Here is a 25125-nt window from a genome sequence, read left to right as displayed (position 1 = left end):
TGCACAACCCACTAGCCGCCGCATATTTTAGACAGAGAGTAGCTCTTGAGACTCTGAAACATATGGGAACTGCAGTAGATTTGGCCCTGTCTTCCAGCACTGCACCTTGTCCATGGAAGATGGCGGCGAGACGGAGTCGAAGAAGACAAAGCTCTGACAATTCTTTGGCAGCCAAAGGGCCCTCCCTACCCAGCTCAGTTCAATTTAGAGTGTTCGCACTGGATTGCAGCACGTCCAGTGGCGTTCATGTCCCCAACGGTCTACGATGGGGTGGGTCTTTCCTTCACGCTTGTGACAGCTATAATCAGAAGTGAGCTGCCTCCAAAGTAGAGCCACCAACTTTTCGGCTTTCCTTTGCCAGAATGCCTGTGCCAAAGGGCTCAGCGGCTAGGCTTTTGAAAAGCTTCAAAGCAGCCATAGAGCTTCTGCACCTGAGGCATCCTGTGGTACGGAAGTCCTGGTTTCCAATGCGCCGGGACTCCATGCAGCACCCATAGGGCTGGAAACAAGAAATGCTCTCTAGCTACCACCAAGCGCTCCAATTCGTGAATGAGCTGGAATTACCAGTGCAGTCTTCAACGTGAGCCAGACATGCGCCGCTTTCGCCAAACTGCAAAGTCCGACGTGTATGCGTTTTTCCAGAGTATTTCATAAAGCAGGAATTATGGCATATTATTGTCTTGAAGAGAACAGATCTAGAAGCTAGATGCAGGAACTTTTACACCCGTGGCCTGCGACAGAACCTCCCGACCAGAGGCTGCTTGCTCATGCTACTCTTAGACTCTGCCTGTCGCTGAAGAGAGACGCAACTTTCCGGTGTGTGCCTCAGCGTTTGTCTTCCGTCTCATGCCCGCGTCATTGTAGAGTTAGCTGCCAGTGAGCAATGTGTCAATAGCACTTTGAGCTCATCAGGGGCTATATACACCTGTATGAATAGGAAGGCTTGCAACACCTCAGATAGCATCGGACTGCAGCTTGGACAAAGGTCCCTGTAACTCTACACGTCTTAAGTTCATATTATTGTAAGATTTTGCTGTATACTAACCCTCTGGAGTTCCGCAAGAGCGCTTTGGCCAGGCTGCTGCGGAAATTGCAATACATGACGCCAAGCACATTACGTGAAACAGCGTTAAGAATCACATAACTTTCCGATTTAAATGAGGACTTGATGTTCATAGCACTTGTCCAGGGAACTCAGCTTTCACAGGGCCGTAAGTATAACTGGTTGCAAGGTGACCAGCAATTGGGTGAGACGCGCTAGAGGAAGCGCAAACTTTGCTCTTTCAGTGAATCCCCTTGCAGGCTATTGGGACTGGCGTTGGCTTTCATAGTGAGCCTTTCAGCAGAGGGGTTCACAAACCTGAAAGGAATCTAAATGCAACCCAGGCTCAGCAGTAGCTTGCAAAGTGGAACGGCGACCCACTTCAATTACATAGCTGAACATCAGCGCTTACTTGCCACCAAGTGACTGAAACAATGTATTCCCAGCATAAATAAGTGACTTTGCTGCAACTCTTTTGTATTAAAGCTGCATCTACCGTGTGCCAGCTTTGGGCCTGATTGAGGTAGCATGCTCGTTCCACACTCACATGACTGCCAGTGGTTCAGCTAAGGTTCACAAGCATAATCGGCTGGTGGCGGCGGCCAATAGAAACATCTCATTAATTATTTTTCGAAGTTCCTACCAAATTGATTTACAGTTAAAGGCAAGCTCCTTGGTTCTTTAAGAAGGTTCACCCACACACGCTGAGCAGCATTCTCGTCCGACTCAACTCCACTATCAGGAAATTTCGGCGATTTCGTTTGACCAGTCATTGTAACTGCACAAACTGTGCCTCGCCGTGAAACTAATAGGAAAGGTTGTAACATAGAGGACTAAAGTTCACGACATCTTGTGCAAGCAGAAGATGGATCCGGCTCAGTGGACTGGGCTCGTGCGCAAGGTTTACGCAGCTGCGCAGGAGATATGCAGGGAGCGTGGAGCTCCACAAATTGACCCCGTTCATCTTTTGTCCGCCCTATTGCAAGATCCGCAGCAGCTTCCTACCCAGGCCCTGCGGAAGGTCGGGACAGATCTGACTCTCCTTCATGAACAAGTAGATTTGGAGATTTCGAAGTTCCCAGCTCAGAACCCTCCACCTCAGTATATTGGACCGAACCATGCGTGCACTGCAGTATTTCGTCAAGCTAAAACCATCCAAACTGAAATGAGTGCGCCCGACGCACAAGTTTCTAGAAACCTAAACTTACTTAGAGGCTTCACCCGAGCTTGCTGTTTTGCCCAGTGCCCTGTGAGGGATTGAGCCGTGCCACACTGCGGAATACGCCATCGTGGCCTCTGCCGATTTCTTCCTTCCTCGAATAAACTTTGACATTTAGCGACCGAACGAGCTGACTGTTTTGATGCTTTTCTTGCAGAGGACACTCACCTGGCGGTGGACCATTTGTTGTTGGCAGTGTGCGAAAACCGCACAATTAAACACGTACTTCAGCAAGCTGGCTGTGACTACAAGAAAATAAAGGAAGTTTGTATGAAGCTCCGAGCAGGAGCGCGAGTAACGGGAGACGCGGCCGACCAAAACTTTGATGCTCTCACGAAGTATGGAATAGATTTCACTGACTTGGCGGAACAGGGGAAGCTGGACCCTGTTATTGGCAGGGATGAGGAAATTAGAAGGGTAATCCGCATTCTTTGCAGGAGAACAAAGAACAACCCAGTCTTAATTGGCGAGCCAGGCAAGTCTAGGCATGCCCTGCCAGCTTCGCTATGTTGCTAGCCCAACAGCCACAGAGTATACATCTTTCAGGTTGAACTGTATGAATTCTTCCCAGGTGTGGGAAAGTCTGCAATCGTGGAGGGGCTTGCCAGACGTGTTGTTGAGGGGGATGTGCCGTCCTCATTGCGCTGCCGAGTGATATCGCTCGACTTGGGAGCCCTCATATCGGGTGCGAAGTACCGGGGGGAATTCGAGGAACGTCTTAAAGCAGTTCTAATGGAGGTTAAGAATGCGGAAGGCTCGGTTATCCTTTTCATTGACGAAATACATATGGTCATGGGTGCGGGCAAGACAGATGGTGCTATGGATGCCGCTAATCTTTTGAAGCCGATGCTCGCTAGGTACATGAGATCGTACCTTTTAAGACAAATTTGTCTTCTTTCTACATAATGTAGATTTTTCCTAAGCGTGGGTTGCTGCACGTATCAGCTGCTGCACGGAGTAAGATGCTGGCAGAACTATCCAGGATTTTTGTATATGCTTGATCGGTGTCCCAGTCTCGTCTTCATCCTTATTTCGTGCAATTTAGGACTAACACAGCGAGCTTGGCATAAGTAGTGAAGAACGATAATCAGAAAACAAGCTGGGTTACTTGAGACGCATAGGCCCCTGTGCTCGTTGCCCTTTTTATTGCAGGGGAGAGCTCCGCTGCATTGGTGCAACGACCCTTGATGAGTACCGAAAGCACGTGGAGAAGGACGCTGCGTTTGAGAGACGTTTCCAGCAAGTGCATGTTCACGAGCCTTCTGTCTCCGCGACGATATCCATCCTTCGAGGTTTGAAAGATCGCTACGCTGCACATCACGGAGTTAGGATTCTGGACAGTGCCCTTGTAGAAGCAGCTCAACTGGCGGTAAACGTTCACTGTGAAGTGGCACTTCCTTCCTTTCATTTGAAGAGTCGCCATGGCTCCACTTTGACAGCATGCTTCGTTTTCGAGGGATCAGTGAGGAAACGCGCGCGAGAAGAACCCTTGTTATCCGGGTATATGCACAGGCAGATATGCTTCATGGCAGTGCTTCCCGTGCGCTTATCACGCAGGATCGCTACATTACTTCCAGATTCTTACCCGATAAGGCCATAGATCTCATGGACGAAGCCTGCGCGATCGCCCGCGTTCAGGTTGATAGCAAGCCAGAAATTATGGACCGCCTCGAGCGACTGATATTTCAGCTGGGTACGGTTGCTTCAGCTTCCGTCGTGCACATAATTAGAGTATGGGTATGTATGAAGATAGCTTTCTTATTTGCAACGCTCCCCTACCATATTTAGATCATTTCGAGGTGCACATCTTTAAGAAGGTGAACTTTTCTCTTTGGTCAGTCTGTGAATGCGTATTCTTTATTTCTCATTAGAGGTTGAGGCAACGGCGTTGGCAAAGGAAAGCGACGCTGCTTCGCAAGAACGCCTAAATGAGGTCCGACAAGAGATTGCAAAACACAGGGAAACACTGAAGCCGCTCCAGCTCCAGTACACCCGCGAAAAAGAGACTCTTGATGAATTGCGGCAGCTTGCATTGAAGGAAGACGAGCTGAAGGCAAAAATTGAGAAGGCAGAGAGGCTTGGTCAGATGGATCTCGTCGCAGAGCTCCGGTACGACGCGCTGCCTGGACTGCAGAAGCGTCTCACGGAGCTGCGAAAAGAGCAGGAGACGTATGAAAAGACACACAAACCGCTTTTGACAGAGGTACCACTTTGCAGTGTAATATGATGTACTTGCTCGGACAGATATGAGTAGAACACGGGAAATGTGAAGCAGGCAAGACGTAGTGCGCCGCTGCAGCAATAAGCCCTACAAGCTTTTGCAGCGGTGGCCGCAAATTCTTTGTATTTTCGATTATTTGCCATCTTTTCTGTGCATGAGCGGGGTAGGTTGAGGGGAACTAACGGGGCTACGATTGCGTGCTTATTGTTGTGGCGCAGGTTGTTGGCCCAGAGCAGATAGCTGACGTTGTGCACCGTTGGACAAACATCCCGGTGCAAAAGCTGACACAAACAGAAAAAGAACGGCTTTTGCAACTCAAAGAAAAACTCTCTAGGCGTGTCGTTGGGCAGATTGCAGCTGTTACTGCCGTATCTGAGTCAATCTTGAGGTCAGCAGCAGGGCTCGCCAGACGTAACAAGCCAATAGGAAGCTTCCTCTTTTTAGGTCCCGTGAGTTGTTGTCTCTAAACCTCATGAAACTCCTCTTTTAACACCTCTCTGGTGGCCAATTTCCATCAATGACATGGTTGGCATTGCTTTGATTCTCCTACAATCTTCCAGAAAGGTTGGCCGCAGCTTTTGCAGTAGTGCATTGGTGTGAATTTTTTTGCCAATGCACTATGGCATAGACCGGAGTCGGGAAAACGGAATTGTGCAAAGCTGTGGCTGAAGAGCTGTTCGACACAAAAGAACGCATAGTACGCTTGGACATGTCAGAGTACATGGAGTCTCATTCTGTCGCTCGCCTTATCGGGGCCCCGCCGGGTTACGTTGGCCATGAGGAAGGAGGCCAGCTCACTGAGGCAGTCCGGCGCAACCCCTATTCAGTAGTATTACTTGATGAAGTGGAGAAGGCTCATCACCAAGTGAGGTCAAGGGCAAGCTGCGGGAACATTAGAAGCGCGCTGTCGGCGGACACCAAGAGACCCAGTCACTAGTGGTGTTCCCGAGAGCAGTGCGGTGTAGGTGTGGTGCTACTGTTCGCGTCTACAGCAGACTTATCCGAAGGGCTGAATGCTAGCGACTGCGTGAAACTCAAAACTGTAGAGCTCGAGTATCTGTTGTCAGGTCTGGAATGTTCTACTGCAAGTCCTTGATGAAGGTCGCCTCACTGATTCTCAAGGCCGGACTGTGGACTTTTCCAACTGTTTGCTAATTCTCACTTCAAACATAGGCGCCCATCATCTTCTAGCAGCGGCTGAGAATTCTGTGGCCGGTATGGATTCTTTCCTATCTCTTCGATATGCAGGCATCCCTAGTTCTGGCTAAATCAGTTGCTTCACTTGCTTCACCAATGCAAAGTCTCTGGTGTAATCTGTTGCAGAGTTAGAATGGCCATACATTGGTGCCGCCATTCTGACTGCGAGTTTTTGCTCCGAAATAGCCACGTCAATATCCTCAAACTGGGGGGAATGCTCATACCTGCCTGACTGCGTCTCGTAGTCTTCGTGATGCGTAACTGATATGGTGTTCTTTATGAAATTCAGGTCCAGAAAAGGCTGAGGAGGCGTTTGCTGAAGCTTTCACAAAGGTGATGAAGGAAGTGCGACATATATTTAGACCCGAGTTGCTCAACCGCCTGGACGACATCGTGGCATTTAAAGCGCTCAGTGATACGGACCTAAAGGAGGTCCGTGAATGCAATATCACCTTAGCTGAGGCTCTCAGCAGGATGGACCGTGCTCCACTGGTAGCGTTTGAATGCTTCAAATGCTGTATTTCGAGGCCTATACGCTTTGGCGTGCAATTGTAACCCTGACAGATATATATAAACGGTTACCTCTGTTTAGTGCTCTTCTGCCCATAATCGGGACTCATTTCATATATTCTTGTTCAACGAGCGTGGGGCGGTGCAGGTGATGCGGCTGCAAGTGGATGAGGTCCGTCAGCGCCTCCGCGAAAAACGTATAGACTTGCAACTAACTGACAGAGCGCTGGAGCATGCACTAGAAGAGGCGTTCGATCCAGCATTTGGGGCACGACCCCTCAAAAGATATTTAGAGAAACACATCGTTTCGGACCTCTCTGTGATGCTGCTTAACGGTTCGCTCCCACCCACAGCACAGCACATTCTTGCATCCTCCCCCTTGCTCGTCACGGCGTCTCGCTCAAAAAAATGTGCAGTTTCTGCAATACTTGAAACACCTGCATTATGTTCATTGCTGGTTTGACCATCTCGTGGCATGTCGTTTGTATGTCAATACCTGAACTTGCAGGGGACCTTGGGCCAGATCACGAGGCAATAGCTGACTGGAGCACGACAGAAAAAAAGTGGAAGTGGCGTGTCACCCGCCTACATGGAGTAGAGGGTCAAGCGCAAAATGAAATGGATGCAGACCCTTCCGTAGAAGCCGGGTTGCCCCGATCAATCTCTGAAAGCAGCCGTACAAGCTCCTACACGGGACGGTCCGAGGCAATGCACGCGGCAAACACGAAACGCTTCAGGTATTAGGCTCTGAAGGCGCTCAGTTTTTGAGGATCTCCATCAGCCACTGCGGATCTGCCTTCTTTGTCCCATGAAAAGAGAACAGTGCATGGATGGAAGGCGCACTACTACTCCCATCTACCGCCTTGGGTCCTTACAGCATTTGGACTCTGCAAGCGTGCATGTATACACATACACCTCTCGTAGCTGACCCGCTGGCTGGGTTCAAAAGATCATGGTCTGCGCGAGGCAGCAGCTGTGGAGTTCATGGAAACAGTGTGCCGCCCTTTGTTTTAGATGAAATCCAGCCTGGAACCACAGAAGCGCGAGTATTCTCTTCACATGCCCAATTGCTTGTGCTGTGTGAGGACCACAGCGCATCGATTTCTCAGAGGTACTAAATTACTGCTCTCTGTGACCGCTTTCCGTCGGCCTGTGTTTACACGGGCGTGCAGCTCCGGCTGATGCGCCTGTTGCTGCGCGTAGGGAAGCCGAACCCTTGAGCTCAGCCACCCAGTCAAGGGGGCCGGTGCACAGGCTTCGATCTACCAAACGCGGGAAACGGTAAGGCCTTGCCGGACGACGACTGTCTTTAGCAAAGCAAAACCGTCCATTGGGATGTGGTCGCCCATAGCTTGTTTGCTCGCTACTTTCCCTTAGACAGCGGCGTGCTGGAACGTCCTGTTATACTTTTGATACTTTGTAGTGAGGCGAGATTACTCCCACCACCACAATGAAACGCCACTGAACAGGGGGCATCTGGAGCCCAAGTTGCCTCTTACCAAAAACAGACTTGTAGCAGAAATCTAGCGAGCAACTCGCCTCAATTTACAATTGGGCCGAACAACGGGAGTTCTAACGCCTACTTAACAACTGGTGGAAGTCAAAACGCCACTATTTTTCCAAAAGAAGCTGGCTTTCCTTCAACCTCAAAGCAAGCTACAAATCCTTTTGCACCGTGAGGTACAGCATGCCCCGATATCCACATCTGCACGCTACGTAGCAGGAACTGTCCTCAGTCTAGAGCGATAGGTATATTTCGATGCTGTGTTCTACCAATGAACTGAAATTAACAAACCTCAGTAATATTAAATGCTTGCTACAAAGAGTGCAAAGTTTTTATGCAGAACACTTAAATACAAAGGCTTTTGCAATTTCCGAGTTGGTAAAACGGTTACGATGCAGGTTACACTACTGGGAGGAACTGAATGCCAACCACCTGAGAACAGCAGCAGAAGAACATTGTGAAGAGACAACGGGAACTCATGCCTCCACGTAGCGCATGCAGCTGTGTGCGTAGTTTTATATCAAAGCAGCTGACCAGGCAATGGCGATCTAAATGCCAAGTGTAATTAGATAATGGGATTTTGGTTTCCCCCTTGCTTACTCTGGCTCCTAGCTCTGCAATTTCACACACTCTACAAAGTGAACCCTGCAGCTGTTGCTGGGCCACTGCTCCACAAAAACCGCAACGAACAACTGGAGTGCCTGGGTTCAACCGCGTCATTGTTGACGTGCAAAGAAGAATGTTTTCTGCAGACACGGAAACAGGGCGGCTAAAGTTGCACTGTGTCGGTCACACCAATATCACCACTGATTTGAGCTTAGCGTTTGCGCCGGTCGCGTCGAATATTGCCTAATCTGCAGTGTTTTTAGCGGCGTACCTGCTTCTCCGGGCTCATAATTTATGTTTATAGCGTCTGTTCCTTTCTGCTCGCAAAGCAGAAGGACTCTTTTTGCCTTCGCCAGTTCTTCTGGTGCACCTTTTAAGCCCGAGTACGTCCCAGAGAGCAGCCGGCGAGCGAACTGCACAAAAAGCCTCCAAAACACGATAAATTAGAATTTTTTTGGGTGGGGACTGGCGCGAATAGCAGCCTCAGTGCTTGTCAGGAATTCCACAGGGAAAAATTCGTGCCCCCGTCAAGGATGCAGACATACGGAAGCGGCTGTTATGAAGTTTTGAGCCTTCCAAGCTACGCTCATTGCTCGACGGAGGACAAGGAAGGAGTGAGATGGCTGCAAGCGGCAGCAACTGAAATAAGCGACAAGCTCCAGGTCTGCAAGCAACGCAAGGGCACGCGGCGTCTACATGTGACAAGCAACACATATCAAATCGATCGAGCTGAGATGGAAAGTCAAGCAATCGGTGACTGGGCGCTCAAACTACGTAGGTTTTGATCCTAAAGGGCACGCGCGAGACGCTATCAACTTCTTGGCAAGCAACTGAGCAACATTGGGATGCACAACTGCTCCAGACAGCAGAGAATGGGCGGACTTCTTTGTGCATCAGATTCTCCCAGCATCAATCGTGACGTTTCGAGCCTCATGCCGATTATGTAAGTTCTACATATGTCCAGCATTTCCAACAACTGAAACAGTAAAAACAGCAAGCATACACAGCTCAAGCGTTCACGGAACACTGAAGCGCTGGGAGAAAATTGGATGTAACCCAAAGTGCGCAACTCAGCAGCAAAGAGTGCAGGTAGCGAGCTGGCGGGCTGGTGCTGCATCCACAGAACTATGCAGCCTGAGAGTGCACCTGCTGCTCCTCTTCTTGGTTTTGTGCTACTGCGAGTGTAAGTGCCAGAAGGGCCTGTCGAAAGGCAGTGAGTGCTTCCGCAAACTTTCCGCCTGATACACAACATGCAAAACTTCCGATAAGAACACGCAAACTAGTCATGCAATTCAACAGAAAAGCAAAGGAGAGATCCAAACCATATCAAAAATGCTGACGCACCTGTAACCAGTTTGTGTGCTTCTCTAACCTGCGTGAGAAGAAGCGCGCTGTTTACAACGCGAGGAGGGTCAGCTGCCCTGTAAGGCTTTCCACCTACAAGAGGCAACTGCAAAGGAGGGGCGAGGGAATGCCCCTTTAGCTGAGCCCAGCTAGATTCATATACTCTCTGGAATATCGGTTCAAGTGGAGCAACACGCAGAAGGCCAAGACGACGTCGCAACATTTGGATAGCCCCAGTGAAGTCCCCTTCAGAGCACAAACATACGTACAGCTCACAGTTTTCATGCAACCTATGGATCTGCACATACTGACAGTCCCAATGTGATATAAGAAAGACAAGCTGACACGAGATACCACACGGCAAGGGAAACTGAAGACCAACTACACCGGGAAGCTGAGCCCAGTAAATGAAGCTTGAAGCAACCGAGTTAATGAAAAAGTGTATCATAGAAACACTAGAACGAATAAGCTCGTCTGGATAAGAGTGCGCAATCGTATCACCTGCTACAACAAGATCTGACGGGATGGGGTTCTGCCTCCATGCAACTGTAGGATCTGCGCCTGGTGCTTCCGCATAGGTCTCTCCAGACTTCCCATTTATAGCTCCATGAACCTTCCATGCACCAGCAGCGCCGGATACAGCCGCATCATCTTCTACTCCAATGTCAATTGCATCTTTCCATTCTCCTTCTGCGGCTGCGCCAAGAGAAGCAAAGTCCTCCCCCTCATCACTGCCGACCACGCCACCTTCTCCCCAATCCCTTGCCTTTCCGCACATAACTTGCGCTGACGCATCCGGTTCATCCGTATCAAAGCCTGAGACGGTCGAGTCACGCACGATTACACCCGCCAAATGCCCGTGTGTACTCTTGAGAAGCTTAGAATTCACTGCAATACTTCATTAAAGCCGTGAAGCACCAGCCCAATGCACTCGAAGAATTTATACTTCTTCCTTCACCAAGCAGGAGTGATAAAAGGCTCGTTTTGACTGCTAGGGGATGAGGGGTTTGGGACGGTAGTAGAGCCTGCCTCTATGTAGCATCAGCCGCGCCGTCTCGGGATCCATTTCATCAACGGCCCGCAGTGCCGCAGCAAACGCAGAAACTTCCCCTGCAGCCGCAGGCTTCCACGTCGCTGTCTCTCCCGGCCCAAATCTATGCGACAAACCAAAACGTTGCAATCCCGAGACAAACCGCGCATCTCTAAAGTACCCAACTTCATGTACCGTAGCCCAACAGCTGCCATGTACTGCCCACACTTATAGACGACGTAAATATATGTGCTCATACTGAGAAAAACGCCTGAACGAAGATTCTGCTTGGATTTGCCAAGTTAAGCCTCTACCCACAACTGAAGCCTCTATCTAGTTCTAGTCAAACTCTCATGTGCATTCACCTCATGATCGGCACAGGCGGAAACAGTGCAACAGGATTCTTCGGTAGGAACTCCTCGACATCCTTCTCATCAACAGAGCCCCTCAGCTGTTCAGCTAGTTCATCTAAGCCATGTGTCTTCGCACAAAGATACGCAAGTCCCGGCTGCTGGGCTTCCATAAAGACATCTACTCTCTCTTCTGCATCGCCAAGCAATAAGGCTTGGTGCTGTCGCAGCAGAGGCTCGCGCAGCAGCTTGGAAACGTGCAGCATTTTTTTGAGCTTTGTGCGATCGCCCAGTAGCAAGTAGAGAAATGACAATTTCTCAAAAGCCTTCAGCTTCTGGAAGCAAATTTCCGCAAGCCCGAAACAGCCTTCTTGCATCGCAGCGTCCCCTAGAAGACGCCACCCTGCCTGCACCAAAAAAACAGGTAACAAGTATGCACGAGGTCCCCCACTTGACACGTGCTCGCTTGGCAAAAGTCTCTCGCTCAGAAGCCCCCATAAGTTGGTAAGGAGTTTCGAAGAGAGAGGCTTTGGAAAAGAGAAAGCAAGAATGTGCCAAAACCGCAGCAGCTGCTGGTCAAAAGGGTAGTTAAAAGGTGATGTGCTGGTGATGGAACAGAAATGCATCAAAAGGAAGGGTAGTAAAAGAGGTGAAGTGCTGGTAATGGAACAAAAAGGCATCAAAAAAATCCAGCCGCTAAGAAATACTCCAGCGGGGGCCGATGATCCCGTGAACACAGGGAAACGCAAGAAATGGGAGTACCGACTTTGTCGTTTAAAGCCTTCGCAGCTTCCAGAGCCTCATCCATCCGGCCAACTTCCAACGCCATCAAAAACTTCGACTTCCGATCGGACAGGAACTCAAGAGCAACCTGACAACAACAAGTAAAACACCAAAGGCCACTTGCTCAGATATGAATAGCGAGCAAAACGACGAGTATGCAGAGTACAACACCCAAGACACCAGCAGCAAAATATTCAGGTCCACAGTACACGCGTGGTAGAAGCAACGAGACTGACGTGCGCTGAATAAGCAGCAGCAACAACACTCACAGCTACGCCCTTCATGTTGGCAAATGCAAGCGTAATGACAGCACCGCCAAACTAGAAATGCCAACAGCAGCAGTAGGACCGAAGGCTGCAGCAACGACCACAGCGAAGTGACCCTACTTCAGAGTATCCTTTCTCTTTCAAATAACCGATAAGCGAATTTCCACAGAGGCCGCCATAGCGAACCAAAAGTGCGACCTGAGACGAAAACGAGACTACGAAACTTCATTTGTCATCTTAGGAAACTCAGGGGACTACAAAGTGCCTGAAGCATAGCATGCACAGAACTGCTCACACTCTCCTCAGCAGGCTCTTCTCACCTTCATATAGTCTCGACGACTCAGAGCCACCTTAAATAGATAGTCATTGCATGCCACTGGCTTGCAGTGCAGCTGAGCGCGACGGTCCATATACAAGAGCTGCTGCTGCGCCACCCTGAAGAAGAAGCAATACCATCAGCGCACGGAAAGAAGCTCCGATATATGTGCAGCACAACCGGGACGCTGCTTGCGTTCCCCAATGGATGGATGTCAAGGGACTTAAAGTACGCAACGGAATCCTACATCCAAGCACGCTGCTGCTGCTGTTGCTGCTGCTGCTGTGGCTGCTGCCGCTTCAGTTGCTGTTATTGCTACTGCTGTACTTAAGTGGCCGGCTGGCCTCTATTCAGTGCTTGGAGGCCAAGAACAAGGAAGACACACTGCAGTGAACCAACGCGCACGTTACTATGTAGATTGACTCTGAAAGGCTGCACACGATTCCTTTGTCTCCGTTCGTCATGCAAAACTTCACGTGGGACAGGGTGGCGTAAAAGAAACCACCTAGAGAGACAAACGCAATAGTACACATGCCAAAGGAAATGGAAACAGTTCCTGGTCGTGCGCGAAATTTCTTCCCGGCGCAAACACCCCCTCTCTAGAGCCAAATTCAAGCAGAAACATCAGTGCGCAAAGGCTAAAGAAAAGCTAAAGACTGCTGGAAGGGTACGATGCAAAAAAAATCGAAACGCCCACAACCCAACCAAAGCTATCGCGTAACAGGCAGCATGTGACAACTGCGCAGGCTGCTCTGTGCCCTAGCTGACCTAATTCGGGATCCCACACGCCCCCTTTGACGCGGATATTCTCATGGAGCGAGGAAAGGACCTTGAAGGCTGGTTCTGACTCTCGAACTTCCTTCTCTGCTAGCCCGGTTGACAGCGAAGATAAAGCTGAGAAGTTTGCCCGCAATAGTACCACCGAATGTTTTGAAGTTAACGCCAAGTGGTGCATATCAGGGGCCCAAGTCACTGTCCTCACAGGGCCCCCAATGTTCAATGTTAAGGGACTAGACAGCCGACGCGTCGGGATATCGTAAAGATACAACTGCAGCGCACAAAAAACAGAAATGACCCCACCTACGACCAACATACTACACTGACTATAAAGGGCAAGAGCCAAAAACCGAGCTACGCGCACGCGCTAGCGCGGTGTTTGTCCCTCGTAACAGCAGTGGAGCATGCTATGGCTAGACACAAATGGCAGCAGCGACAGCGACACGAATGTATCTGCTGCGCCAGAAGGAATCACTGGCGGCAGCAGCCAATGCCAGCAGCACGCATCGTACACCAAGCAACTGACACTCTCGTGAGAAGCAAGAGCAATCATGAGTACGGGCTCCTCTCTCAGCTGTGCCGTCTAACTGTATCACTAGGTATTGGAAACTGTCCTGTATTGCGTCAATGTTCCTCGTCTTTGACTAACCTTGTCTTCACCGAGAAGAATGAGCCTGTTCGGTCCTGCAAAGAAAATTTTGTCAGTGGTAATTGGAAGGGGTTCAATGCGTCCTGCGTCTGCCGTCGCATGGGCTGAGAGGGATGAGACAGAAGGAGCAGTCTGCACCCGCAGGCAACTGCCGTTCGGCGCGCTTTCCAAGATTGCCAGTTTATTACGACCAATAAAGGCAAAAGATAAGCCAGTACCCTAGGAGCAAGAGTGCAAACACCACTCGAAATTCGCAAGGTCAGCACCTCTGCGACTGCGACAAGAAAACACGTAGCCTCTATAAACCCGCTCTATAAAACAGGTAGTGCTAAATAATGCAAACGTGTACCACAATAACATGCACGCGTACGCCGTATCGTCTGCATATGGACACGTTTATATATCTGCAACCTCATTCACTGTGCGCAGTGGTTAACATTAGGACTACGTACGAGCAACTGTTTGCACCCAGCAATACGTGCTCAAGCAGGTGAAGGTTCACCATTGTGCAAGTGTACCATATGCAATGGCATACTGAAACTTCTTAAAGCAAACGATCTGGAGTGCACCTTTACTTAAAGCCATGCACAGGCGCATGCACGTGAAAACACTGGATCTGCTTCGGTAAAGCCATCCAGTCACGTGAAACTGAAAAACATAAGCAGGCGGACGGAGAAACCCTGTTGTGGTTCATAGCCTCAACCCATGTAGAATAGCACCCAGAAATTTTAAGATAACAAACATACCTGTGCAACTTGAGAGAGACTACCACTTGCTGGAGGGCCCCGGCCGTCTGCCCTCGGCCCACAGAGAAAGTCGTAAGAAAGCCCGTCACCTTCTGTCTGAGAACAGTGAACGCAGGCCAGCAATACACAACACATCACGCTTATTTTACGTAGTGATGCATCAACTACGCCGAAACGCCCTGATATTTGTAGCAACAGCAACAAAGTGAGACGGACGGCAGACGACTCACATAGACCACGACGGCGTTGATTTCTCCCGTGTTCAAAGGATTTACAAGAAGTTGTTTCGGTCCATTGGCAAGAGCGTTTGGAGGCCTCCTGACTTCCGTAAGCATCACCTCCATTTGTTGCTGCTGCTGCTCCTGGTGCAACACCATTGTGGTGTCTATCCAGCAGAGCCTTCTCTCCGAAACATATAACAGCTCGTGCCCTGTCCACATGCAAGCAGGAGGCCTCTCTGTTGTCAACTTAAAGACCACCATGCCTCCATCATGCCCTGCAGCAATGGCTCCCGATGTCGGGTGAGCAGCGAGCACCCAGAAGCGATCCATATCTCGCCTGAATGTGTGAAGGCACGTTCTACGCGATACGTCCCAGACCCTTATTGTTCTATCTTCAGAGTCGGAAATCAGCAAGTCTCGATGAGGGTGGAAAACCAAACAAGACACGTTGTTGCTGTGCCCACGCAATGTATCCACCTCCCAAGCTTTCACCGAGTTGTACCTGTAAATACGCTCCAGAAGTTGAGCGGAAGGCGAACATATTTCAAACACCAGGCCATTCGACTGTAACGTAACATTCGATCTAACCAAGAAGCAATATTCGCGTTTTGAATCAATCATCACCACAGCCACAAATAGAGGCTGTTAAACTTCTGTTTCTGGTGAAATGATACATCAACTTTAAACCCGTCCTGCCCCCCCACGCTCTAGCTGCGTATTGCGGTTCCTGTTCTAATAATTTGATCGTCCTTACCGCCAAAGTTTGATAAGTTTGTCATCAGCTGCCGAGGCGATGAGAGGCATGGAGGGATGGAAGGCTGCCCAGTTGGCGCCTCTCTCGTGCCCCTCAAGAACAAACTTACACACAGCATCTGTAGCAGCAAATATATCCCCATGAGCGCTGCTTCGACTGCCGCTTCGCCCAACCGCCCCCGCAACCCCTCCAGATCGCTCTCTTAGCCCTGATGTGTCCCACAGTCGCAGAGTCTGATCCAGCGAGGCGGAGACCACCAAATCCTCCGTTGGGTGAAAACGAGCGCACATCACATAGTGCGTATGGCCCGTCAAGACGGCCATACATACGCGGGACTGCCAGTTCCAGATGCGTACTGCGTACAAACAAAATCCAGATTCAACACATACCTCCTAGTTTGCAGTGGCTCAATAGAACTGGGCAGCAACGCCTACGCATATATGTACACATGCGAGCAGCAGCGCCTTCCTGCGTAGTTCTGATGAAAACATTGTGCTGCAGCGCGCCATAAACGGAACAGCACTTGGAAGTAAGACATACGAAAAAGCAACGGGCACGGAAAAGAGCACAGAAAAGAGCATGAACACATCTGTTCATTTGACTGCGTACGTGGTCATCCGAGCAGTGGCTATTTTGAACACATACGCATAAGTGCACACCCGCCTATGCATTCACTATATTGCTTTCGAACTACTGAGCCTGTATTAACGAGCTGGCGGTACACATTTTTAGCTAATACAGGGTTTGCCGTGAAAACTTTTCAGTCAAAGTTGATACTTCAAAGGGGACGCACCAGTTTGATCGTCTGAGGCGGAGAGTATCCACGGGTAAACGTCATGGAAAAACGTTGTACGAATGTAATCTAAATGGCCAGTAAATGTGTATATGCATTTCCGCTGTATTAGGTTCCATAGTTTTATTTGGTAGTCGTCGCCTCCGCTCACAAAAAGAGGCTGAGACGAGTGAAAATCAACACCACGGACTGGGCCTGAAGTTAAAGCAAGTAACTTACGAGAACGAAGTGCAGCGAAAGGTCTAGTTGTGCAACACAAAACACAACTATCCTAAGAAGATAACTGAAGTGAAGGACACACGTGGCCGCATTAAAACTCAATGAGCAGCTAGGCAAAAACGTTAGCAAATGCATCGGTAAGCATGTAAGGTAGCCACAAGGAATGCGAATGAAAACGCAGACAAGAAGACGCACGGCTTGGAGAGAAAAGAAGAGGAGAAGCTGGATGTGAGTAGAAATGAGAAAAGCACACACAAGAAGTGCCAAAACTAGGACACAAAACTGAAAAATGCCTGCAATAACGACGACGACGAACTAAAGTGCTCTACGCTGGGACATTTTGAGGGGTAAAATAGAAAGAATCATACTACTTCGCATATTTACAAGCACGTTTTGTTGTACAGCTGCTGGTGTCCACTGCCCTATCTCTGCTGGTACCGTCCACATGCGTACCTTCATGCTCTTCGAAGCGGTCAACCAATGAGCCCACCCGATAATCCCAGAGTTGAATGGCACCGTTGTGCAGCGCTGTGAGGCACCACTGCAGCGTCGGGTGGAAGGCCACGCCTTTCACTCTGCTGCTTTTAGTCTCGCATTTCATAAGCATACACGCCATTGTCGCGGCTTAGAGTGGAGGGCCCGTGTAGGCGGAATTTGAGGCGAATAAAAACACACAAGAATGCCGTTCAAAGAGGAGTTTGGTGCAGAAGGTAGCTACATATCATGCTTAGCACAAGCACGAGGAACACCGAGCGAAGGGGTGGCAGAAGGAATCAAGCTCTTCCTCTTGGCAACGAAACGCAAAATCGCCACGTTCAACCCTTGATAGAGAACGGCTGCTCACACATATGTGCTTGTGTGTACTTGCTACAATTACACGGCAGTACTTTTGCTGCGTCTGCTTTATTCTTCGCAACTTTTGCCGTTTTTGGTACGCCTCCTATGGCTGCGTTAGGCGCGGGCAGTGTCGTCCAGTGCCGCGAGTTGCCTTCTTCCTAGTTCCGCCACGGTCCACCCATAAACCGAGACCAAGAAGCTCTCTCGAGCCTGCGCATGTCTCTGATGTTTTCGTTTCCTGCGGTACTTTATTTGTTCAAACTGATGCTTCCCTTCAAGTTGAGTTCTTTGCACCTGTAAAAGCAACGATATTTGGGGGCAACAAAGTTGGAGACGGCCGACAGCCTCTCACTGTGTATGTAAATGATTTATCTAGCAATGACAAACAGCAGAAAATAACCAGCGTGTTTGTCCGGGGGGGTTCGAGATGCAACAGGAAACGGGGCCCCTCCGGGAAAGGCACCAGCTTCAGTCGTGGATTGCAAGGAAAGCTAGCAAGGATATGGTTGGAGGATTCTCTTGATTCTTTACAAAATATGAATGCATGAGCTGGAAATCAGCTGTTGCAAATCTAAGCCCATATATTCAGAAACATCCACGTTCTGGAAGCGCTCTGCATGTGTGCAGCAGACGTAGAGCCAGAGCTCAAGGGTAAGGACAGCTTCAATTCCAGTCTCGGTGAACAGATATTGAGTTTAACGGGATAGAAAATCTCTAGTATGTGTTCAAATACGGAACACAAACATTCAACCCATCAAGAAGCCCCCAGCAGCAGTCGCCTGCCGCCCCCCCCGGACGATCCTGTCATGTCTCTCGACAAGCTGGCTCGCGGTTATATCATGATTATGCACGCAAGAAAAAAAAAGCATAACGTTGCTGGTTTATGCACCCATAAGGGGCGCTAGAGCAGAGAGGACTTCTACCCTTTCGGTACCGCAGTGCTTCCTAACTTAACCTGTCTTAGCACGGAGGCGAAGGAACGCATACAAACTACTCCTTGGACTGGAAAATGCCCTCTACTGATCAAAATTATGCATCTATCTAAGCCGGCTAAGACACTGCCTGCTCAATCACTGCTACAAGACAGCAGTCTCTCCAGTGGGACTGCCAAGTGCTCTCACGAGCAAGAAAACATGAAGTCGCCGCTCCACAGCGAACTCACAGTGCACGCAATAGCTAGTCGCATGCTAGCAGTATGAGCAGATGCCATACACGACTCTGATGATAGCTATGCGGAGGTCCTCAGGCTTGGAACTTTGAAGGGAGCAAACGAGGTCGCCAAGCCCGTCCAGCCGACTACAATCCACGGAAACCATTCCATCTGCAATCTTAAGTAAGTTTAGGGTTTCAACACCTTCACAAGGAAGGCGGCGATTGAGTCAGTCCCCATCGCCACATGGGCCATGGGAACTGACTCAATCGCCGCGGGGAGTGGTCTAACCAACCTGTTCCCACGGAAGACAAACGCCGCTTCTACAAATAGCAAATAAGTATTAATATTATTATTATTATTTAATAAAAAACTTGACGTCTTGAAAGAACAGCGCTTCCTCAAGCGCATAAAACAAGAGCAGGTGGAGCCCACCGTTGATTCCCAGTGGAGAGCAGTTATGTACAGTGAAATCAGTCTCCGTTGCGCTGCCTTTCTGGCAGCAGCTTTGCCAACTAAACTACAGTGAGGCGTAGCTTTACTGCCTGCTATGCAAAAAATCACTATCGAAACACGGATGTATGCGACAGGGTGCGCAGGCATGAAAAGAGTCAACCGTTAGTAGGTCTTCTTGGTAAGTCCAGAGACACTCATTGCGATGACCGCCATTGCAGATGCAGGAATGAGCTGTAACCATCATATTCACGTGTATTCAAACGGCGCGAAAGAGCTATTCCTCATCGGAGTCGAACATAAGGTGCTGATTTGGGGCCTTATGTTTCGATAGTCCAATTCGTGTTGGCTGGCTCGTAATGCCTTTCCTAGCTGCTGTCGATCCGCCATCCCTTTGTTGCTGGATCTCTTTTGGGCTCCATCCTGAGCCCTCTTTGTCGCGTCGTTTGTGCTGAAAAACCTGCTCGTGGAGCTGAAACGCCTTCTGCTGCGTGGAGCTTCGGTCTACCGCCCTGTGGCCACGTTTTGTGAGGTGTTGCTTGCTCGTGCCGCAGCTGCCCACTCGTGGCCCCTTAGCCGCTCGCTCATCCCCTTGCCTGCGCGTTGCATCGTTCCCAGTCGTTCGGGCGTTGCCGTGTGGATGGTTCGTGGGCTTTGCCTGAGGGCCCTTACTCTTAAGTCTGTGTACTCCTCCACGTCCCTTGTCATTTTCGTTGTCAGACAAAGGATGGGCTTCCTCAAAAGGATCCGCAAGGGTTGCTTCGTCCTCCGCAGCCCCTTGGACATCCACAAACATATCATCTCCTCCTGCTCGCATCAGAGAAACAGTTAACAAGATCTAAACATTTTGCAGTCTTTGTACTGCGACGCCAAAAGCAGTCTGTAAGAACTTCACACTGAGACGAAGACTTCCGTACACAATGAAACAATGGTGCAGCTGTGAGCGCTGCAGCCTCTTTGCAGCAGCGTCATACGGCCAGCATCAGTCCATTTGGGCGGGCACTTCTAACACATCTACGCAAAATGGAAAGCGATTCCACATCGAAACAACTGATCGAGATATAAAATGAAAGCGATGGAATAATTAACCATGAATTAGGAAGAACGGAACTTAAGCGCACGGCCACGCACATGTAGTTGCTCACCTGGCTCATCATCACTTTTCCCGTCTTCACCTTGGCGGCTTTCTACGAGCTGTGATGAAAACAACACAAAGTTAGTCTGGACTCCTGGCACGTACTGCTAGCACAGTGCGTCACACGAGCACAATGCTTCAACAATCAATTCTTTACGCTGAAGAAGTCCCTACATCGTTTTCTACGCCTTCGTTAGGAGCCCTGTTTGCCTGATTCTCAGAGGTGTAGGTTTCTTATCACCTCTCACCATCTGAAAAATGCGGAGCCGCATAGCCTTCCTCTTTTCCTGACTATCTTCAGTGTCCTGGACTGCAAACAAAAAAGCGCCACACCCAACACTTGATCCACCCACAGCAGGGCACGCCATATCTGACTGGCACCACAGCGGTACTTCAGCTTTGCTGCAAAAAACACGTAAGTGAGAATATAGAGCACGAAAGACGTACCGAGACAACAGCACTTGTATACATTCACAGGCGTCTATCTATGTATTATTCGACAGACGCACCGGGAAAAAGAGCAACATACGGCTCGTCCACAGGATATAACTGAGCCAAAGCACATCACAGGTTGCAAACAGACAGCCAATGCATAGCCCCCTTACGGAAACGAAGGGGAGGAAATGACAGGTCCCCTGGCCGCTGCAGCTGTCCACAAGCTCGCACTAGTTACGGCTGCTGTTGCTTACTGCATGCAACTTCTAAAACGCAACGCATAATCTATCTCTAGGTTCTACACATGTGCGTGTGGCTCTAAGTACTCGGATATAATTCAAATCATCAAGATGTAGCCGCAGTCTTCGCTGAGCGTCCGCTATGCGTTCAGCAAGCGCCTGCCACTCTTCGGTCTCAGGAGTTGCTCCCGATAAGGCTGAGTTCTTATTATCAGAAGGAGTCGCTGTGGACCGCATTCTCTCTTGCTGCGAAAGTAAGCCCAGCAACTCTTTTCGAGTTTGATGCAGCCGCCGCTGCACCTTCTTCAGCTCTGCGTCAATCACGTCGAACAGTCCGCAGCTTGTTCCAAATGGGTTGTGAGCGAGGGAGAAAAACTGTCAGATAAATGTTTTTTGCAGTTAAGAGCAAGTTCACGTCCGCACCAGCAGATAAGGCCTTGCGAAGCTGAGAAGAAAAGTGGCATGGTGATACTCTGGCATAGAACTCCGAGGAAGAAACCCTAGCACCAGTCAACTACCGCCGACATGCTTACCAAAAAACTTTAGCTTGGAGTACAGGGCCTTTTTTGCCCTTATGAACTTTTGTCGCTTCAGTTCTTTCAGGCGCTGCCTGTGCAGCTGCTGAAGGGACTCCGCCTCCGAACGCATTTTTGCCTGCACATCTTCTGGCAGCTACAGCAGAGCACCACAAGCCAAATGTGTAGCATCATTAGAGAAAGACCAATAGGAAAGCGCCGTTCACAATCAGCGTACGGAGCTCATTGGTGCAGTACTCCAAACAGCTTACGTCCTTTCGGTGTTCCAGAAGACGATGCAGGCTGCGCGCCTTCTGCGCAAAACTTGTCACACGCTTCCTCCCTTGCTGACTTAACTGAGTGCCCTTGCGCCGCTTGATGCCATCACCTGCGACGCTTTTCGTCCGTTGGGCCTCTGCTGTTGTCGTTGCCATGGTCAAATCGCGTGGCAATCGCAGTACAACCTCCGTGAATATTGACTCGTGGTTGAGCTCAATCGCTGAAGCAGCTGCTGAGGCATCGCAGTTCGGCTAGGCCTGTTACGGTCGGGGAAGACTGCAGAGTAACTAGTTCTCTGGATGAATACCGCGGATCTGGCGGAGGCAGAAATTCGGGAGCCGCCCCGCACTTCCTCTACCCATAGGCTTGCACTCGCTGCGTATACTATCAGTGGAGAAATACTGTACGCATTCACAACGTTGACCTTCCCTCCGTATGTTGATGAATTGAACGCAGTGGAGCCTCCTTGCGGCGGTGGGGCCCTCAGTAGCGAAACGAATCCATTAGTTGGACCCTGAAGAATATCTTAATCCCTATACGGAAAATATCAAACCGAAATGCGAGCTTTCTTGAATTTTTGCATTGGCAAAAACACAAACTGTCCTAGCAAAGCCATACTGCAGTGTATGGTCCTTCGAATACCAACTTGAGCCCCAAACGCCCTCGTCCTATTAAGTATGTCGACACAGCCCCGTACCCTCTTGTGTTGATGCTGACAATAGAATGCATTTGAATCACTTCGCAATGTTCAAGATATTAGATCCGTGTCTATGGCGTAACTCCAAGGTTCGGGCTATCTAGGGCGGGCGATTATACTTGGCAGACTCCTGCGCCTCAAAGCGCCTGCCAGCATTTTTCCGCCTCCTCTCCAAGTAGACTTATTCTAGCCTAAGGCCTTTTAGCGCATGATAACCAGTCGCTCGAGCCACCACAGCAGCATGACAGCAGAAAACGCCGAAGACCACACAACGAAAGGGTTTGCGTATCAGTATCCACGACCAGATGAATATCCGAATCTGATGCGTATGGCAACAAGACAATGCAGTTTGTTGCTAGCTTCATCCAGCATCTTTCGGAGGGAGCTCTTCGCGAAGGCTGCAATTCCCATCGGGGCCTTCTCGGTCCCGCTGGACGAAGGCGACGTGCAGACGTGGCTGGAGGAAAAGCATCCTGAAGTAACGGCGGACACACGAACGCTACTTATAGCCCATTTGAAAGCAGATGCAGCAATACAAGCGCTTAAAATGCCGGACACGCAGCACCTGCAGGAGCTCCGCCTGCAGAATCAAATTCTGAACGTCCCCGAAGCCGAGAGACTGCCCCTTCTTCAGGAGGCGGAGAGAGTGGCGAGACGCAGCGGCCGAGCTGCGGCAGCAGTAGCCCAGCTGGCGTCCTTCACGAAATCATGTATGGCGTTGGAGGCTGCGGACGGACGACTGCCTGTCTTGATGGCGGTAGACACAGGGATTCAATTCAAGGGAAAAATTTTGTTCAAACCCAAAGATAAAGAGGAAGCTGCGAGTTTTCTCGAGAGTTACTCAGAAGCAGATGCCCCAATAGTCGTGACCACCAGTGTTGTTCTTTGTGACCTAGTGTATGAACTGGAGGCGCAGTCGAGGAACCCGAATTCACCGATGCCAGCAAAGAAAGAGTTGCCGCACAAATGTAGAGCGTGCAGCAAATTCCAGTATACAGAGCCAAGTGACGACCCAGACCCTTGCACTTGCCCATATACAGTGGTTCATGCAGCAGATATTTTGTGTTCCACGGGGGGCCCAAAGTCGTATCACTACCACTCGCGAGAGATGTTCTCTTGTCAATCCCAGGTGGCTCTCAGCAAGATGGACAAAGAGGCCCGAAGGCGCATTTTGGAAGAGGGCGACGTTATGTATTCAGCAGGAGCCCTCCTAATTGAGAAGGGCGAAATGGCAAAGCACATTAAAGGCATCTCGGGATGCCCACACAACGTCATCGGCGTCCCACTTGGTCGGGTAGAAGAGATGCTATCGCTCCTCATTGGACGAATGGAGAGTCGATGAATGCCGCCATATACCCTGAGCGCTAGACATGGAATATGTAGCGCTCGGGACCATATGCAAGAGTCCCACGTCGCAACTGCGTGCCCTGGCACGGAAACATCCTTGGCGTCATTTCTTGAACCGCTTCATCTTGTGTTCATCTTGTGAATGGTGGCTAAAGGCTGTTGGGGTCTGCCCTATGTGGCACTAGCCCACTAGAGTTCGATGGCACTGCTAATCATGAGAGTTCGATGGCACTGCTAATCAGTCCCCACAGATACTCTCCAATTACGCAGGTATGGACAAAGTGGTTACAGAGCGCCGATAATGGTGAAAATATTCTAGTAACTACAGTAGGACCGACGTAGTAACTTCTATGCCATCAACTAATGACCCTAGGCAGGGCATCCGGGTCCACACCAGGTCGTTTCTGCGGCCAGCCCAAAAGCAGCTGCCGAGTTAAACGTTCCAATTAATGGGAAACAGTTGAGTAGCGAGTGCAGCGTTAAGATCCCGACGTCAGTTCCGGACGGGCACAGGTGCATGTGCCTCGTGGGACACACGCACCACTGCGTGAACCGCAGTGCATTCAACCATAAACAAGAGCACGAAAGACCGTCAGGCTTCCTCCGGCCAATGCGGAACTGCCACTGATCAAAGCTTGCTGGGCCACGGTCACAGCGTACCACCGCCGCGCAAAGTGCTGAGTCCACAGCGTGCCGCCACAACGCCCAGTGCTGCTTACGTCTCCTGTCGCTGCTGGCAAACTAGCACTGGCATGCAACAAATGCTAGTACGTGCCAAACGTGAAGGCTGCTGCGATTGCGGATACCTTAACGCACTGGCATGCGCTCGAAATAAAAAGAGTTCCAAGGGCGGGGTAGGCACGGCGGAGACGTGCAAATCGTGTTCAACAAAACTGGCGGGCCGGTAAAGCTCGTGAGCCGTAGCCAGCTTCATGCGCACTTCCCGACATGCATAAATGTGAATGCATGCGTTGATATTCATACATGTCAGATCGAAGTTGCACCATCACTTCACGCAACAATTCCTTCCCGCGACGACCGCACAATCGACACCACCCCTTGATGACACTTAAAATGTGGCAATGTAATCTCAGCTGCCGCTATGCTGTAGTTTTCCGAGGGCTGCAAGGCCAACACGGCTACCAAATCTCCCTAAAGGAAGTAGTGGCCACAGCTGAAACACACTATTCGCCTCTCTGTCGACGAGTTGTGCAGACAGGAGAAACGATAACATCGATGGCATTTCACTCATATCTCGCAGCAAACATACAGGCAGGCAAAACGACACAGACAGGTACATAAAGGTATACGCCCCCAATATCGTCTACAGTTGAACTAAGGGCACAGCATCTGCTACTCGTCTCCTCTCGTCCCCGCTTCCCTTTCTACTTCAACACAGCACGCAGAGTAGCCGACTCCTTCAGGCCCACCGAAGTAACAACCCCTAGCAAATAAATAACCCTCCTTGCAAAAGAGCGGCGCAGTCATCTC

At 50.0% G+C, this 25125-nt stretch overlaps 4 protein-coding genes across 4 annotated transcripts; 2 read left to right on the top strand and 2 right to left on the bottom strand.

Moving 5' to 3' along the window:
* Window positions 1-1907: 1907 nt before the first annotated feature.
* On the top strand, window positions 1908-6933 carry ETH_00021420 (heat shock protein, putative; the record flags this gene model as incomplete). Its single annotated transcript, XM_013374511.1, has 12 exons — window positions 1908-2211; window positions 2419-2717; window positions 2808-3118; window positions 3414-3630; window positions 3819-3954; window positions 4133-4464; window positions 4701-4931; window positions 5111-5347; window positions 5550-5697; window positions 5969-6111; window positions 6338-6524; window positions 6698-6933. 12 exons carry the CDS (start codon window positions 1908-1910, stop codon window positions 6931-6933), a joined length of 2781 nt encoding a protein of 926 aa, XP_013229965.1.
* Window positions 6934-8092: 1159 nt separating this feature from the next.
* On the bottom strand, window positions 8093-17163 carry ETH_00021415 (coatomer alpha subunit, putative; the record flags this gene model as incomplete). Its single annotated transcript, XM_013374510.1, has 20 exons — window positions 8093-8125; window positions 8294-8439; window positions 8571-8712; window positions 8845-8963; window positions 9182-9275; window positions 9446-9537; window positions 9644-9889; window positions 10145-10459; window positions 10673-10797; window positions 11039-11430; window positions 11790-11894; window positions 12193-12270; window positions 12393-12507; window positions 12794-12893; window positions 13157-13436; window positions 13815-13946; window positions 14561-14656; window positions 14791-15283; window positions 15536-15890; window positions 17001-17163. The coding sequence occupies 20 exons, from the start codon at window positions 17161-17163 to the stop codon at window positions 8093-8095; spliced, it is 3621 nt and encodes a 1206-aa protein (XP_013229964.1).
* A 2101-nt stretch (window positions 17164-19264) lies between these two features.
* ETH_00021410 (uncharacterized protein) lies at window positions 19265-21745 on the bottom strand (the record flags this gene model as incomplete). Its single annotated transcript, XM_013374509.1, has 7 exons — window positions 19265-19794; window positions 20133-20181; window positions 20371-20432; window positions 20632-20671; window positions 20884-21107; window positions 21330-21468; window positions 21584-21745. 7 exons carry the CDS (start codon window positions 21743-21745, stop codon window positions 19265-19267), a joined length of 1206 nt encoding a protein of 401 aa, XP_013229963.1.
* A 750-nt stretch (window positions 21746-22495) lies between these two features.
* Window positions 22496-23629, top strand: ETH_00021405 (Maf-like protein, putative; the record flags this gene model as incomplete). Its single annotated transcript, XM_013374508.1, has 1 exon — window positions 22496-23629. One exon carries the CDS (start codon window positions 22496-22498, stop codon window positions 23627-23629), a length of 1134 nt encoding a protein of 377 aa, XP_013229962.1.
* Window positions 23630-25125: the final 1496 nt, after the last annotated feature.

Source organism: Eimeria tenella, genomic scaffold (assembly GCF_000499545.2).
Source record: "Eimeria tenella Houghton genomic scaffold, Eth_scaff21, whole genome shotgun sequence".
Classification (NCBI taxonomy): Eukaryota; Apicomplexa; class Conoidasida; order Eucoccidiorida; family Eimeriidae; genus Eimeria; species Eimeria tenella.
Note: the sequence above shows the minus strand (reverse complement) of the source record. Positions and strands in the feature narration are given on the sequence as shown.